The 15,150-nt window shown below is 33.8% G+C and overlaps 1 protein-coding gene across 1 annotated transcript; it reads right to left on the reverse strand.

Moving 5' to 3' along the window:
- Window positions 1–251: 251 nt before the first annotated feature.
- On the reverse strand, window positions 252–14,355 carry LOC108334293 (ornithine aminotransferase, mitochondrial). Its single transcript, XM_017570052.2, has 10 exons — window positions 14,081–14,355; window positions 13,330–13,438; window positions 12,850–13,080; window positions 10,905–11,064; window positions 10,748–10,803; window positions 6,711–6,863; window positions 6,239–6,336; window positions 1,968–2,048; window positions 879–1,112; window positions 252–557 (listed from the first exon to the last, which is right to left on the reverse strand). The coding sequence occupies exons 1-10, from the start codon at window positions 14,221–14,223 to the stop codon at window positions 413–415; spliced, it is 1,410 nt and encodes a 469-aa protein (XP_017425541.1). The 5' UTR covers window positions 14,224–14,355; the 3' UTR covers window positions 252–412.
- Between the last annotated feature and the right edge of the window lie 795 nt (window positions 14,356–15,150).

Here is a 15,150-nt window from a genome sequence, read left to right on the forward strand (position 1 = left end):
ATTAATTAATTCAAAAACTTAATTGTATTTATTATCATTAAAAAAATATAAAAGTTATGTAGTATGTCTAAACTATCTTATAGGTATAGGATTAAACTCATCGAGTTAATTTGGATGAACATTTCTATAAAGATTTTAAAAAAATGAAAATCTTTTAAAATATAATTAAGTTATAAATAAACCAATTTGTAGAATCTTTCATACTTTCACTACCATGAACTTGTAGGACACAGGTTCATTCCACACTTAGATTTGGAAAGAAATGACCCTTCTGTTCCGTGGCATATTTATTTCATAATATATGGAATATTTGAACGCAGTTTTCATGCACAGGGCAAAGCATTCTTCATATGATATAATTTTTTATCCAAGGAAAACTAAAGGTAGGTGCAAACCATATACCATTATCTGATTAATCATACATGACTCTACCACAACGATCACATGCACTAGATGCAACTGGAGCAGCTTCTCTTGGCTTCTCCTTCTGCAACTTTGGAACATCAATTTCCAAAACATCAGCCAGGGCCTTAGAACCTTGTTGGATCTCATCCTCACTGCAACCATTACATCACTTTTAGTCACATCTTTGCTCTAAACTCCAAATCACATAAATTATCAATGGATATGTTTCACATAACTACAATAATGCATATGCTTCTCTTGGCTTAGGTTGTAAAAAAGCAAGATATATATCAAAAGCAAGACAACATTTCAGGCTTAAAATTTCCTCAGTAAACCAAAATCTATACAGACCAGGAATGGTGTTTAGATCATGTGCCCACCCTTAACGAAATCCAGAGGTAGTACTTTAACTATTTGTCAAACTATAATGATAACTTGGTATAAAGACATTGTGTATTGTTTTCATAACTTACCTTATGGAAAGTGGTGGAGTAAAGCGGATTATAGTTTCATGTGTTGGCTTGGCAAGGACTGCTCTTTCCTTCAATTTTTCACTAAGCTCATACACCGATGCAGGGAACAAGTTTTTTCTTTTGAACTCCACTCCAATGAATAATCCTCTTCCCCGTACCTCCTTCACATAATCTGGGTATTGCTGTTGAATCTCAAGAAGTTGACCCATTAGCTTCTCTCCCATTTGGACAGATCTGTTCAATAGTAATACATCAATTGCAGATTCACGGTAGAGAGAATAAAGAATCAAATTAATAAAGCATTAAATGAAACTTTGAAACTTAAAAGTTTGAACACAACTAGAAAAACATTCAATGATGAGAAATGAAAGCTAAATAAAATAATTTGATGAGCATAAGCTCTGTAACGTGAGGGACTGAGTAGAAAGTTAAAGAGCAGCAGATAGAACTATTAATTCCCTACGTTTAAATCTCCAAAATTTGTTGCATTATATAGTACCTTCAATGCCATTCTTTTTCACACGCTCATGTAACTTGTGATTCAAAAAAAAATTATAATACATTTTTTTCATGAAATTTTAAACATGGTCTGAAACTTATTAATGGTTTGAAATTAGAAAAATAAAGCACTGAAAATACCAATAATGAGCCAGGTTTGAAAAGTTGCGGTTACTTTTTCAGGAAGGGTGAGCAAAATAGGATCTGAAACAAGATTAGTTATTGTAAGAAGTGCAAATATTAAAGATATTGGATGAATATAAGTCCCCATCACAGGATAACCTAAATAGTTATTCAACTTCTAAAACTTACTGTGATTTATATGTAACATTTTCTAAAATGTACAAGAAACATGAAAAAAAAATTCTCCATCATCAATAATATACCCCAAGACAAGAACAAGATTGTATTCTATACAGTTATTCAACTACCAAATCCCAGGACCTAGTATTGACTACTGAAGCTCTTATTCCACATTCTGATGAAGCTAGATGAAATGAAAAAACACATACATGTAAATACTTTTTATTCAAGTCTGAATTTATAACAAGTATACATTGACAATATATGAGTTTGCAAAGCATTTGATACCTCTCAACTAGTTTTTCATTTTTTATCACTTCTAGTGAGGCAATTGCAACTGCACTGGCCAACGGATTTCCACCAAAAGTGCTGTGAAAAATAACAGAGAAGAAGGAAGCTTTAGCATTATTATTTTTAGCTTTCATATTTTAATAACATTGAATTATATTGCAATACATGAATTTGTTTTCTGAGTACATGAAAAGAATTAAATGCAAATCGGAAAGAAAATTTTCATGAAAGCTAAAGGATTAAAAACTTCAAAACATAAATAGCAATTGAAAGTTCTAAAATGTAACTGTGGGCTGCTGAATTAGTTTGTTAACCTAGAGGTTGTGTTCCCCAAGTGAAAATTTTCATGAAAGCTTTAGGATTAAAAACTTTAAAACATAAATAGCAATTGAAAGTTCTAAAATGTAACTGGGCTGTGCTGAATTAGTTTGTTAACCTAGAGGTTGTGTTCCCCGAGTGTTTTAGTGGGTTACTACTTTTGAATCAAGCACTTAACACTAGACCGAAAACTATATTTGGTAGTCAGGGTGCAACTCTTTCTACTTAAGAACATAACAACCAAAGTACTACACTTTGATTATGACTTGGACCACTTGGACTTACACCGTAAGACAATTTATGTAATTTGCCAACAATCTCCCCTTCAACAACTACCCTACCGCAAATCAAACTCCTGACTTTGGCTTTGACACTAATTGTTGGATTAGGCACTTACCACTAAGCCAAAAGTTATAGCTAATAATCAAAGCTCAACTCTTTCTATGTAAGAGTGTAACAATCCAAGTATAACAATTTGATTTTGACTTGGCTCACCTAGCCTAAGCCACAAGACAATTCATGCACCAGGCAACAACTAATGACACATGTATTAGTTGAGGGCCTTCGTTAGTTAAATTTACTCAATGAGTCAAGTGGCTGATGATCTACATACATAAATAAACGGGTTGAGAGTAGTAGTCAGCCATGGAGAGGCAACATCATGAATAGGAGAGTCCAAGATCTCTTGAATATCCAAGGTCATTGCACAATTCTTTTGGTCTATCAATGTTAAAGATATGATTTGATTATATTACATATTGAAATATGATTTTTATTACATGAAATAGGGAAATATCTTGGTAAATATTTCATTGTTAATTATTGATGTTGTTCCTTATTGTTCTATCTCTTCTTTATTACAAAATAAGAATACTCAAACGTGTATATAAAAACAATTATAAGAAATCCTTTCACTATGGTATTAGAGTAGTACCATCCAATGTGACCTATTTTGTTAATAATATGCTATTAGGCCATGACATTTTCCACAATGGCACTAGCCTCATCTTTCACTCTCTAATAACCATCACACCTTATAAGCACTTATGTTATTGGAGATCCTACATCGACTAGAGATAAAACAAGTTTATAATATATAAGTAGATCCAAATCTCACCTTACAAGCCGGTTTTGTAGGGTTAAGTTTGGCTTAAAGTCCACTTCTTAACATAGTATCAGAACTCTCAAATTTAGAAGGAATAGAATTCTTTCTTATTCAATTAAGAGGTTATTAACCCCTATATAAATACATAAGTCTGCAGCATATTTTAGGAAATATGGACGGCTAATTCTAAGGGATAGATCCCTGTGATTACGGGATCAATCAAACATAAATGAACCTAATAAAGGCAGCACATAACTGTTACAAAAAATACAGCACATCAAATATAAAACTTCCTAAAATACACCATGCCAATCTCTATCACGCCAATCACGGTTTCTGACAAGAACCATGAGTTAGAGCCTATTTTAGAGAAATGTGTTGTTTGTTGGACCTATCGTACCACTCACTATCGAACTATCCATTAATATATAGTTTCAGGCTCGAGATGTATATACCTCGGCATGAAGGGGTGTGTTCAAAATCCCACATTGACTAGAGATAAAACAAGTTTATAGTATACAAGTGAATGAAAACCTTACCTTACAAGCCAGTTTTGTAGGATTGAATTAGGCTTAAAATCTAGTTTTTAATATATGTTCCCTAGCACTTTTGCTTCCTAACTGTCATCATTCCCTTAAAAAATTCTTGCTCCTTAGCAATCATCTTGCCCTTCAAGCAATTTTGATCTTCCTATAATCATGTGTGCTCTCAAAGCATCTTTACTTTTCAGAAGTCACATGCCCTCCAAGAATTTCTTTTATCTCCGACACCCACCATACCCTCTAAGCATTTCTTTTCTCTCTTACCTCCACTGCTCTCAAATAATTTTTTTCGCTTTGCCAACAATTGTGCCCTCAACATTTTTTTCTCTCAAGAAATTGCCATGCTCTTCAACCAGTTTTTGTTCTCCAGTAGTTGTTAACCTCTGGCAGGACCTAACAATTAAAGTCTCCCTTATCTAGCAATCACTCACTGTCTAACCTATGGCCAACAACGCCAAGTGTTGCCAATTCCTAAGCATGCCATCTTCATACACATGCACCAAATTGTTGAATAAAGCTTTGCATCATTTACTTTTTCATCACCAACAACCAATTAGTAGGGATGCTCCCTAATTCTTTCAAGGGATCTGCATTCATGACATCTGTAACAAGTGTAACTCATGTTATACATGCTCAAACCACTGTTATCGATACCAGATAATGGAAAATAACAAAAACCAAAAAATCCTTAATAAAGTTATAACAGAAACCATATTGGGTTATGGCGGAAAAAAGGTGGTCAAAAGAAATATAGTACCACCACATATAACTCCAATGCAAAAGTATTGATATTATGTCGAGAAATGGCAACAGCTGACAACAGCTAGCGATAGTTGGCGATGGTGGCGACAACCAACAAGCATGACGACTGGTTGTGGCTGTTGGTGGCAGTAAGCAGCAAGGGCAAAGGAAGGTTGAATGAGAGAGGGGTCACTTGAAGGGTTGGACGTTGCACAACGAGATGTACTTAATCCAGTGGTTGTTGTAGAAAAAGGGATGGTCAACAACAGTAAACAACAACGAATGACAGCATACAATGGCGGACAATGGTAGTTTTGGTGGAGCAACCCTATGTAAGACAAAGGAAGGGGTAACAACTCAACTGAGGTGACAATGGAGGTTTTGGTTTGGGTGTTTCCATCAATTCTCCATAAAATTACAGTAAGGTGAAGGATATTGATAATTCTCAGGTACAACAATATGCAGTGGTGCAATTTGTAACAGAGCCATGTGATCTCTCAATATAACTACTGAGACACTATTTCAAGGACAAAAGTACGGTTGAAAATAGAGTACTATAGGAGAATTTGTGCATTCGCATGTTTCTGTTTGACAAAGGAGGAACGGAAGCAATTCTTGGACTGTAGGGTGAAATTGGCTTAGCCACCATGCTTCAATCAAGTGAACAACTTGAAACTATGAGGTCCTTGGTGAAGTGTTGAAATGTAATGTTTGAAGGTGCGTTCCCCAAGTGTTTGGATACTTATAAATTGGTATCAAACATCAATGACTTCAAAAGGGCTTTCTATGGAGGTTGTGACATGGTATATGGGGTTCTTATCAACAAGGGAGTTCAGTGAAGTATTATTAGAGGGAAAGTTGTTGAGACTCTATCAACATGGTGCTATAATAGGAACTTGCATATTATGGGGTGCCCAAGTCCCACATCAAGTACTGTGGGATGTTTGGAAGAGTATTCAAGTGCTTCCTTCTCCCCCCCTTTAACTAGCCTTTGAGGGTAGGCTCCCCAAGTACTTAGATACTAATCACTTTGCTATTGTTAATAGTGTAAAAGAGGATTTTTGGTAAATTGAGCATTACATCAAATATGCTTCATGCAATGGAACCTTGGGGAATTTCATTTTTTATGCAACTACATAATTTTCATCATGGTTAGTTAGTTACTTAGGGTCTATTAGTGTCACACTAAGTTTGTAAGTTGTGTGACTGACTGCTCACAGAGGGGTTTAGTGTAGTAGTTAGTCAATTGGACAGTTAGTAATACGACTAGAAGAGTCCTGGATTTCTTAAATATAAATTTTTGTCTATGCTGGCACCACAAACATGAACAGAACTAGCACCGCCCCCAAAATAAAATTAACTCTATACTATATGATCCCTAGTTCCTACACAAGTGAGAGTTCAGTCTCCTTCACGTGATCTGACTGATAAAGGGGTTTTAAGTATGAAAAGTTGAAAACAGATGTCCAGCATAAACTCATAAGTTTGACAACTATAGGCAAGAAAATACTATACAAAAGGGAGCAAATTACAATGAATCATAAGGTTATAATAAAATGAACCTTCCATGCTGTCCAGGTTGTATACAAAGCATCACATCTTTGTCTGCAAGAACTGCACTAACTGGTAAAACACCTCCACCCAGTGCTTTACCGAGTACCTAAGTAAAAGAACAGTCATAAAGGGTCATGTCATGCATGGTGCTATTAAAATAAAAGTTTGCATTTTGACACAGGCAAAATATTTCCCATTTTCTTGATAAAAAATATACAATTGAGTGGACAAGTCTTTCAAGTGGAAGGTAGTTGAATGCAGCTAACACGATTTCTTACAAGCAAAGTGCAATGACAGTTTCTATTAACAGTTCAACCATATTTATAAAAAATGTTGGTAGAACTGATTGTGAGGGTTCTGCAGCTAAGAAGAGAAAAGGCACAAGTCTCCAAGGCATGTGTTTATGTTTGATTTCACCACCAATCTCTACAGAAATTATATGCAAAAGTAGGCACAAAGTAAATCTGATTTTGAACTAACCACAACATCTGGGCGAACTTCTTCCCATTCACAAGCCAGCATCTTCCCTGTTCTTCCTAACCCAGATTGTATTTCATCAGCAATCATCAAGATATTATATTTGGAGCAAAGATCTCTAACAGCTTTTAAATAACCATCTGGAGGAATTATTATCTTTACAACAAAAATATCATACATTAGAATAATGTAGAGAAGTATACTTTTGGGAAGAAAGAATATATAAAAAGTCTGCAAAATGTTATAGCCATTCTACAGGATGATATATATAAGGGTACCAGATAAGTTTTCCATAAATTCAAAGAATTTGAACAAGAAATACTAAGTACATGTTTTTCACAACATTACACACGACATATATAGAATAAAATTAGTTCAAAGATTAATAAAATGCAAAATAAAATATTAGGTTAGGTTATAAAAAACATTCTCAAAATTAGAAGAAAATAATTTCTCTTATTCAGTCTCCTTACATACATCTTATATATATACATACATTGATTGGATAATTTAAGAAACAAACTCAGTCAATTTTAGGACACAAATCCGTGAGATTGCAAGATTGATAGTAATAAAATCAAGATACAACCAATATAGAGAATTAAAACCAATAAGAATTAAATCTGAAACTTACTAAAATATCTCAATAGAATAAAATCTAAAACATCTTAACATATCCCAACAAGTAGAAGTTATTATGGACAGTCAAAAAGAAAGCAAAATCACTCATGAATCAGATGTGTTTGTTGCCCTGAATGGAGAACCTTGGATTTTAGGGTCTTTTCTTCCTCCTTTACATACCTATGGTCTCTTCTATTGTTGCTATGTCGTTTGAGCCTTCAAAGCAGAATGCAACCTTTAACGAATTTCTCAAATGGTATCAAAGTCATGGGTCCTAGGGAAATTTATTGATTGTTGAGACTATTGTTCCATCCGCTATTAAGACGCTATTAGTTTAGTCCCACGCTCGAGATGTATATGCTTCAATGTGAGGGAGTGTAATGGAAGTTCCACATCGACTAGAGATAAGGCGATTTCATAATATATAAATGGGTGCAAACCTCACGTTACAAGTCAATTTTGTAGGTTGAGTAGGCTTAAAGTCCACTTCTTAACATTTTTCATTTTTGCATATTTTTGTTTCATTATTTTAAAGGGTTTTTTATAGGATTTGGAGGGTTTATGAAAGGAGGAAAGGAGTTAAAAATAAAACATAATAGTTGGCAGGTTTGTTAGAACCGTTAGGAGGTAGGTTGGGTATCTGTTCAGAGTAGGGAAAGTCTTTAAAAGGAGAAGGGGATGTCTGGGGGCGGACATGTTGTTTTGTTTGTACCTTAGTGACAAGACCAGAGTATTCCTGTGTGAAGGGAGAGGGCTCCCATGGAAGTGTTCAACTTGTATTCTTTGTCTTCAAGAATAATAATACAAGGTTGTTTAGTGTTTTCTGTGTGTTTGGTGTTTTCTAGTGTGTGTTCTAGATTTCTTGTTCCAAGAGATCTAACAGTTTTACTATTACAAATAAAGATGATGATGGGTTCTTGTGATCAAGAACCTATGGAAAAAGCACTCGAGAACACACAAAGACAAGTTCTCTGAATTATACAGCCTCCTTTTATTGAAAAGAATCAACAAGAACTACAAGAGTTCCCGCAAAACAATAACACTCCAAAACTCCCCCTCCACTTACAACTAATCTCCCTTATATACAAGGTATCCTCAACCGACCCCCTAACCCTCCTAACTGCCTAGACAGTTAAGTTATGTAACTGTCTTTCTCCTACTATACACAAGTAGATGTCTAACAGATGATAAGAATGTCATTGATGTGATTGTTATAAATAAAACATTTTTTTTATTTTCTTGCATAGTCCAAGTTGATATCAAAGCTCCCTTATCTTGAGAGCCTGGTTTTGCTGCCTCATTAAAAGTTTTCACCACCACCATTGTTTGCCATTGTTGGAAGAAAGGTGTGCCCCCACTTGCCGCCACTACAGACAGCATTGTCAAGACCTCTTTAGACAATTCCAAGGGGTGGTGACATCTCATTTCATTCCAATTTGAGTAGATTAGAATATTTTTGTTTCTTTCCCAAACAAGTTATTTGTGATAAGTACAAATCAAAGTGACAAAGGCTGAATTTTTTCTTTTCAATGTCTAGTATGAAAGCTTTTACAAAGGAACTTGATTGCTTAAGAACAATGACTATGTCCTTCTACTGTACCCTGAAACGTAAGAGTACATTCAATACTATTGACCTTTTGTCTTAGAGTGTTTGGATTCTTGATTCAAAAGAAACTAATCACATGACTCCTTTCCTAAACTCTTCAATTTGTATTTCAAGATGATTAGAGAACAACTCATTATAGTTGCAAATGTTGATAGTGTACCAAAATGCAGATATGAGAATATAACTTTATAATCATCTATTGTAGTAAAGGATGTTTTATGTGTCCCATAATAGACCAATAATATTATTTCTGCAAAAAAGCTTACGAAATATTTGATTGTTCAATAACCTTTTTCTCTTCTTATTGTGTATTTTAGAACCTTGCCACAAGGAAGTCATTTAATTGCTAAGGCGTAGAGTGGGTTGTACAAGGTTCAGAATCCTTCCTAATTCGAACAAGATGATGTTTGAATCTAAATATGCCTCCACTCACAATCTTTGAGCAATAGTTACATTTCACTTTTCTACCATTACCACTAATATCTAGCCCATGTTTCCATCCAATATATGATTTGTTTCTCGGAGCATTTTTACTTCTACTTTTAACAAATGAGGATGCACTTGGATTAGTATCCACTGAATTTGATGCATTTCCAAACATAATGGTCTAAGTTTTTCACTACATATAATAAATTTATATATATAAAAAAAAAAAAAAAAAGAGTGCAGAGGGGCTTAGAAATTAAAAACAGTTCCAAACAGATAAAAAAAACAGACACGAGTAACATGGACTTAGATAAGTGAAATCATCTTCACTTACACAAACAATGCAGAGGATGAGAGCAAAAGTGAGATTGCCCGACCAGCAAAGGAGACACGACCATGGGTGATGGCGAGATGGTGGCTGACAGCTAACACAAAGGTCACAGACAGTGAACGAGGCGACCAAGGGTGAGTGTGATGGCCAGAGAGAGACGCAAGGGCAAGAGAGAGAAAGGACGGTGACGAGATGTAACACGATGGCCAGATATAGTGATGGCCAGATACAGTGATGCAGCTCAACAAAGCGAAGAAGGGGCTTAATATCAAAGCCCTAATCAGGTCAGTTTTTCCCTCAAAACGACTTCATTTTTGCTTCATTTTTTTCTCTTTCAAGCTTGCAAAAAAACTGCTAACTTGCAATTTCACACGATACTTGATTCTGTTGATTTTAGTTGAAAATAAAATTTGCTTTCAAATTAACTCGAAAGCCATGTCTAAGAATGTTAACTGGTCTAAGCTAACTAGTTAACTCGTCTAAGCTAACTAGTTAACTCGTCTAAGCTAACTAGTTAACTCGCGAATTTGATAACCATGCATATAACTAAAAATGTAGAAATTGCACCTTTATCTAGGCATTATGTATTTTACTAAAATATGCAACATGGAAAGATTTCTGTTTTGGTGTACAGTGGAAGAAATCTAATTGAAAACCATTAAAAGGATTAGTAACAGAACAGATAATAGAGGATTGCACTGCTCTAGTCATGTGGAGAAGAGAGAAACTGAAAAGGAATATAATGAAAATCATGCCTTAGGTACACAATCAAGTATATTCTTATAATAAAGAAGAGATAGAATAATAAGAACATAATCAATATTTAATTATAAGAAATATTTGGTAAGAAATTTCCCATCAAATTATATCATACCTTCCTTTTTAATGTAATCAAAACATATCTCTGACAAAAGAATATCATGTCTTTTCTGTAAGTACTAATGTCAGTAAATAGACTAGAGAAAGATATGGATACATAGCAACTTCCTTAGCATATCAATTCAATCAAGACATCTGTTACCAAGCTCATTAAATATGCAATTTAAAAAAACTTACCCCAGCTTCACCTTGGATAGGTTCTAAAATAAATGCAGCTATGCATTCTCCTTTTTCTGCAGTTCATAGAGAAAATTCAAATTATAAACCTCCAAGATCTCTCATGATAAAGCAAACTACTAATGAGAAGGAATAAGAATACAGCACAAAGCAGAACCTTTAAAAATTCTTTCAAGGGCATCAGCATCACCAAAATCAACTTTAATATGGCCAGGTAATAAAGGACCAAAACCACGGGTAGCTTCATTATCACAGCTCATAGATATGACCCCTAATGTACGACCATTGAAGCAGCCACAACATGAGACAATAATAGCCTGAAACAAATGTCCATGAGTAAAACGACTCATGATAAAACTATTGAACAGATTCTCATAAAAAGTACGATGGAAATAGCATAGTAGATGGCTGTGCTCAACTACAGCAAAATATCTTTCAGCCTCTAAAATTGAATAGTGAATTACGGACCTCATCACCACACTACAAAAGTAGAAAACTAAACATGAGTTGTTAAACTTTTTACATCATATTAAACAGAAAAGAGGATGACAAAATAAAATTCCTACATTTACTCTTTGTACTGGAAGAATACCATATGTTTAGCGGTAAAGAATTATACATCTCTGTCTGCAACCAAGAATAGAGAAGAGAAATAAAAGAAAGTTTTTTTATTGAACAGAATGAAAAGAACAAGAAATAGGAGAGAACTCTCTCCTCCAAGGGTTTCCCCCTTCACAAAAAGATTTCTCCATTCAGAAAGAGCTACTCAGTCTGCAAAATGAACATCGTGCATTCTCCTATCCTTCTTCCCCTATTTATATCTAACTAACACAAGTAACTAACTAACTCATTAATACTATATTTAACTTAACTAACTTCATCTCCTTACACACTTACATTACACCCTTCCTAAAATTCAACCTTGTCCTCAAGGTTGGAATGTGCTTCATCACCATGATCTTCATCTTTCGGCCTAAAACCATCACAATGCTTATTCTTATATGAATGGAAACACACTGTTACAGCACGCAAACACATGCTGGGTGACTTGGGCAGTGCTCGAGGCAAGACTATAATAACATGAAGAACTATGACTGCCTCTAAGCCTTCCTTTCATTGACTCAATTGCTAAGTTATCATCCATAATGCAATAAAGTTGCTAAAGGCTCACCCAACTAGTTGCAATTCTAAGATTCCAAAACCAATGATGTTCCTACCACCTTCATGATTGAATCTAACAGAGAATTTTAATTTTAATTTTGAAAGCAAAAGATATTTGGTAGTGTGTACCTTCAACTTCCTTTTTGATTAATTCTACAATTGGGTTTTCAAGAAACTGATCTTCACTCTCTTTATTGATGCATCAACTTCTTCCACAATCATAATCTTTGTTTCTCTTGCTAATTTCACTTCATTTTTGGATTTCTCTTCACTGCAAGGGGTGTGATTCTTGATTATTGAACCATCTTGATTAGAAGAACACTCTCTCCCCCAAGGATTTACCTTCAAAAAGGATTTTTGTCCTTTTGAAAAGAGCTAATGCTCAATCTACAAAATGAACATCCTTCCCTTCTCCTATCCTCCTTCCCCTATTTATATCTAACACCTTAAGTATTTAACTAACTAATAAATATTCTAACTAACTAACTTCTCCTTCTTTTTATACTGTAACAATCTCACGGATCTAGTTTGCAAAAATATTGTACGAATATGTCACCCAATTACCAAGAAAAAAGAGAAATTATACCCGGTAATTAGATTTGTCATGTATGCGGGATTCAATGTTATGCATCTTTAGACAATTTTATTTTCCATATTACAGCTATGAGAATTGAGAAACTCTGTTTATCTATTTTAACATACACAACCTACAACATGGCCTCAAATGGTATGGTAAATACATTTGAGAACGTCTAAACTGTTATAGTACAGACATGTAAATTATAAGATTTTAGTACAATCTACCATTAAAAATAATTATGATTATTGAATCACTACCAATGGCCCATATAAAGTAAAGATGCAGTAGTTGGATCCTAAAATTATGCAAAATTCTAACATATGATATCAAACTATTAGCATGCATTATCTGATATTTATACCTCATCACTGGGAATTCTTTTCTTTTCATAACCCCACTTTCGTGCTAATTTCATAGCTGTTTCCACACCTTCAGCACCAGTATTCATAGGAAGTACCATATCATAACCAAACATGGTTGTCACGTACTCTGCAAAGAGTGGAAAACGATCATTATAGAAGGCTCGAGAGCTCACGGTCAGCCTTTCTGCCTGTTCTTGTAACGCTTTCAGGATTTTAGGATGGCAGTGTCCCTAAGGGAAAATAAAAAGCACTTATGTTATTAGAACATCTATACTAGTTATTTTCCCAAAAATAGAGGAATAACAAAAGAAAAAGTAGTAGCAACAGTACAAGGGATCTGGTCAGAGTTAATAGACTCATTCCATAAAGGAAGCAAAAAGGATGTATATAAGAATAATTATTCATTACTTTACAGCACCATTCTCAAGAAAAATTATGATCTGGAGAATTGTGAATTACCAAGATCCAGTCGATTGTACCTGATTAACAGCAGAATAACCAGCAAGAAAATCTAGATATTTGTTTCCCTCTGGATCCCAAACAGAGGTTCCCTTCGCTTGAGAAAATACAATCGGAAGTGGATGGTAACTGCATTTGAAACAGGAACAATCATTTTAATATTACACCAAAATAAATTAATTAAACCCATGAACAATCTATGGAACTCAGTTTGTGAAAAGAAAAGACACTTAAGCAAGCACCCAAAAGGAAGCTAGGCTCAATACCAACCAAATAAGCTGACAGCCAAGAATAGCAAATTTCCAGCATCCTTCTATATGTCAAAATACTCAGAACAGACCGACTGAGGCTGTTTATTAATTGATAATGCTTTAAGAACACTTGGGACACAAAAGAGTTCAAAAAGACCAAAATTCATTTTTTCCGCAATGTTGGCAGAGTTCTGCGGTACTAAGTACTATTTTAAGCTTAGCTGATGAAAAAAAAAACAGACTAAACAACGTGATTACATTGAAATACAGTTTTTTTATCACACTTTCAGATGACCACTAATGATTAGTTTTATGTTTTCTTTTTATAATGAACGATTCAAAATCTTATATCATTCATTCAACCTACGGAGGTTTAACCTGATCCAAGCGGTATAATATCAACAGATTAGAAGTTACAGAGAGGAGGAGAAAATAAGACAAGCCCAGAAGTCAAAATCTCGCCTTTCGTGCATAGCAACATGTGGGGTTCATTGAAAGACGAAAAGAAAAAGAAACGTACTTGTGAGCACTGTGTTCATATTCCTTGTCGATGATTCTCTGAGAAGAAGAGGAGGAAGCATTAACTTCAGTGGCAACCCCAAAACTCCTGCTTCCCTTGCAAATCTTTCTTAGCAAACATTGCACCGGTCTCGTTGCAGCCATTGATGTGATCCAAAGGTTTCCCAAATTCCTTGTATTCAAATCTTAATAATATGAAAGTACTACTTTGTTCTTACAATGTTCACCCAACTTTTTTTATTTATTTGTCGTGTGCTTATGATGCGTCCAGGAGTGAAAAAGATAGGAAATAGGTTAAAAAGACATTTTAATATATTAATATATAGACAACAAAGGGGAATGCTGGCACGGTTCCCCTTTTTATTTTCCAGCACACTCTACACTTTAATTAAACTAGCATTTTAACCCGTATTTAAAAAAATAAGAAAAATATCTTTATAATATAAATTTTAGTAATAAAATTATTATATTTTACTACATAAAAATAAATAAGTTTTATAATTTAAAATATATTTAATTCTAAATTAAAGTTACTTCATAATTGTAATAATTAAATGAATTTATTTTTTTAATAGAAAAAGAGAAAAACAATTAATTATACCTAAATGGACTATATATTTCGTGAAATTGTTTTTTATATTTATAATTTATAATATTCTCACATGAATTTAATTTCATTCTATCAATTAGAACCACTTAAAAATATTTGAAATTTGTATCCAAACAAAGACTTTGAAACATTAACAAAATAACATTAGTTGTTACCTAAATAAAAAAATGTAAATAAAACAAAAATGATGTTTTTTTATGTTTTTACTCTACAAATAATTACATTTGACCATATGAGGAAAAAATAAAGTTCAACTTTAGAAAGTCGTTGAACTTAGCTTGCTATTACAAGATATAAATAAATATATATATATATATATATATATAGATGTCTTATTTAAAATTTTAAATATATTTTTAGTATACATATTTTGTGATTAATATTTTACCGATATTTTTATTCAATCCATTAACTTATTATTTGCTTTATCAATGTTTTTAAAATATAATGTAAACTATTCA

Source organism: Vigna angularis, chromosome 1 (assembly GCF_016808095.1).
Source record: "Vigna angularis cultivar LongXiaoDou No.4 chromosome 1, ASM1680809v1, whole genome shotgun sequence".
Lineage (NCBI taxonomy): Eukaryota > Viridiplantae > Streptophyta > Magnoliopsida > Fabales > Fabaceae > Vigna > Vigna angularis.

What these genes read in the sequence shown, in the direction of transcription:
- LOC108334293 (XM_017570052.2), bottom strand. Translation starts at nt 14,223, where the DNA reads ATGGCTGCAACGAGACCGGTGCAATGTTTGCTAAGAAAGATTTGCAAG. An exon ending in GTTATTCTGCTGTTAATCAG is followed by an intron (nt 13,081 to 13,329) that starts GTACAATCGACT and finishes ATTTTCCCTTAG; the next exon opens with GGACACTGCCATCCTAAAAT. An exon ending in CTATCCAAGGTGAAGCTGGG is followed by an intron (nt 6,864 to 10,747) that starts GTAAGTTTTTTT and finishes TTTGTTGTAAAG; the next exon opens with ATAATAATTCCTCCAGATGG.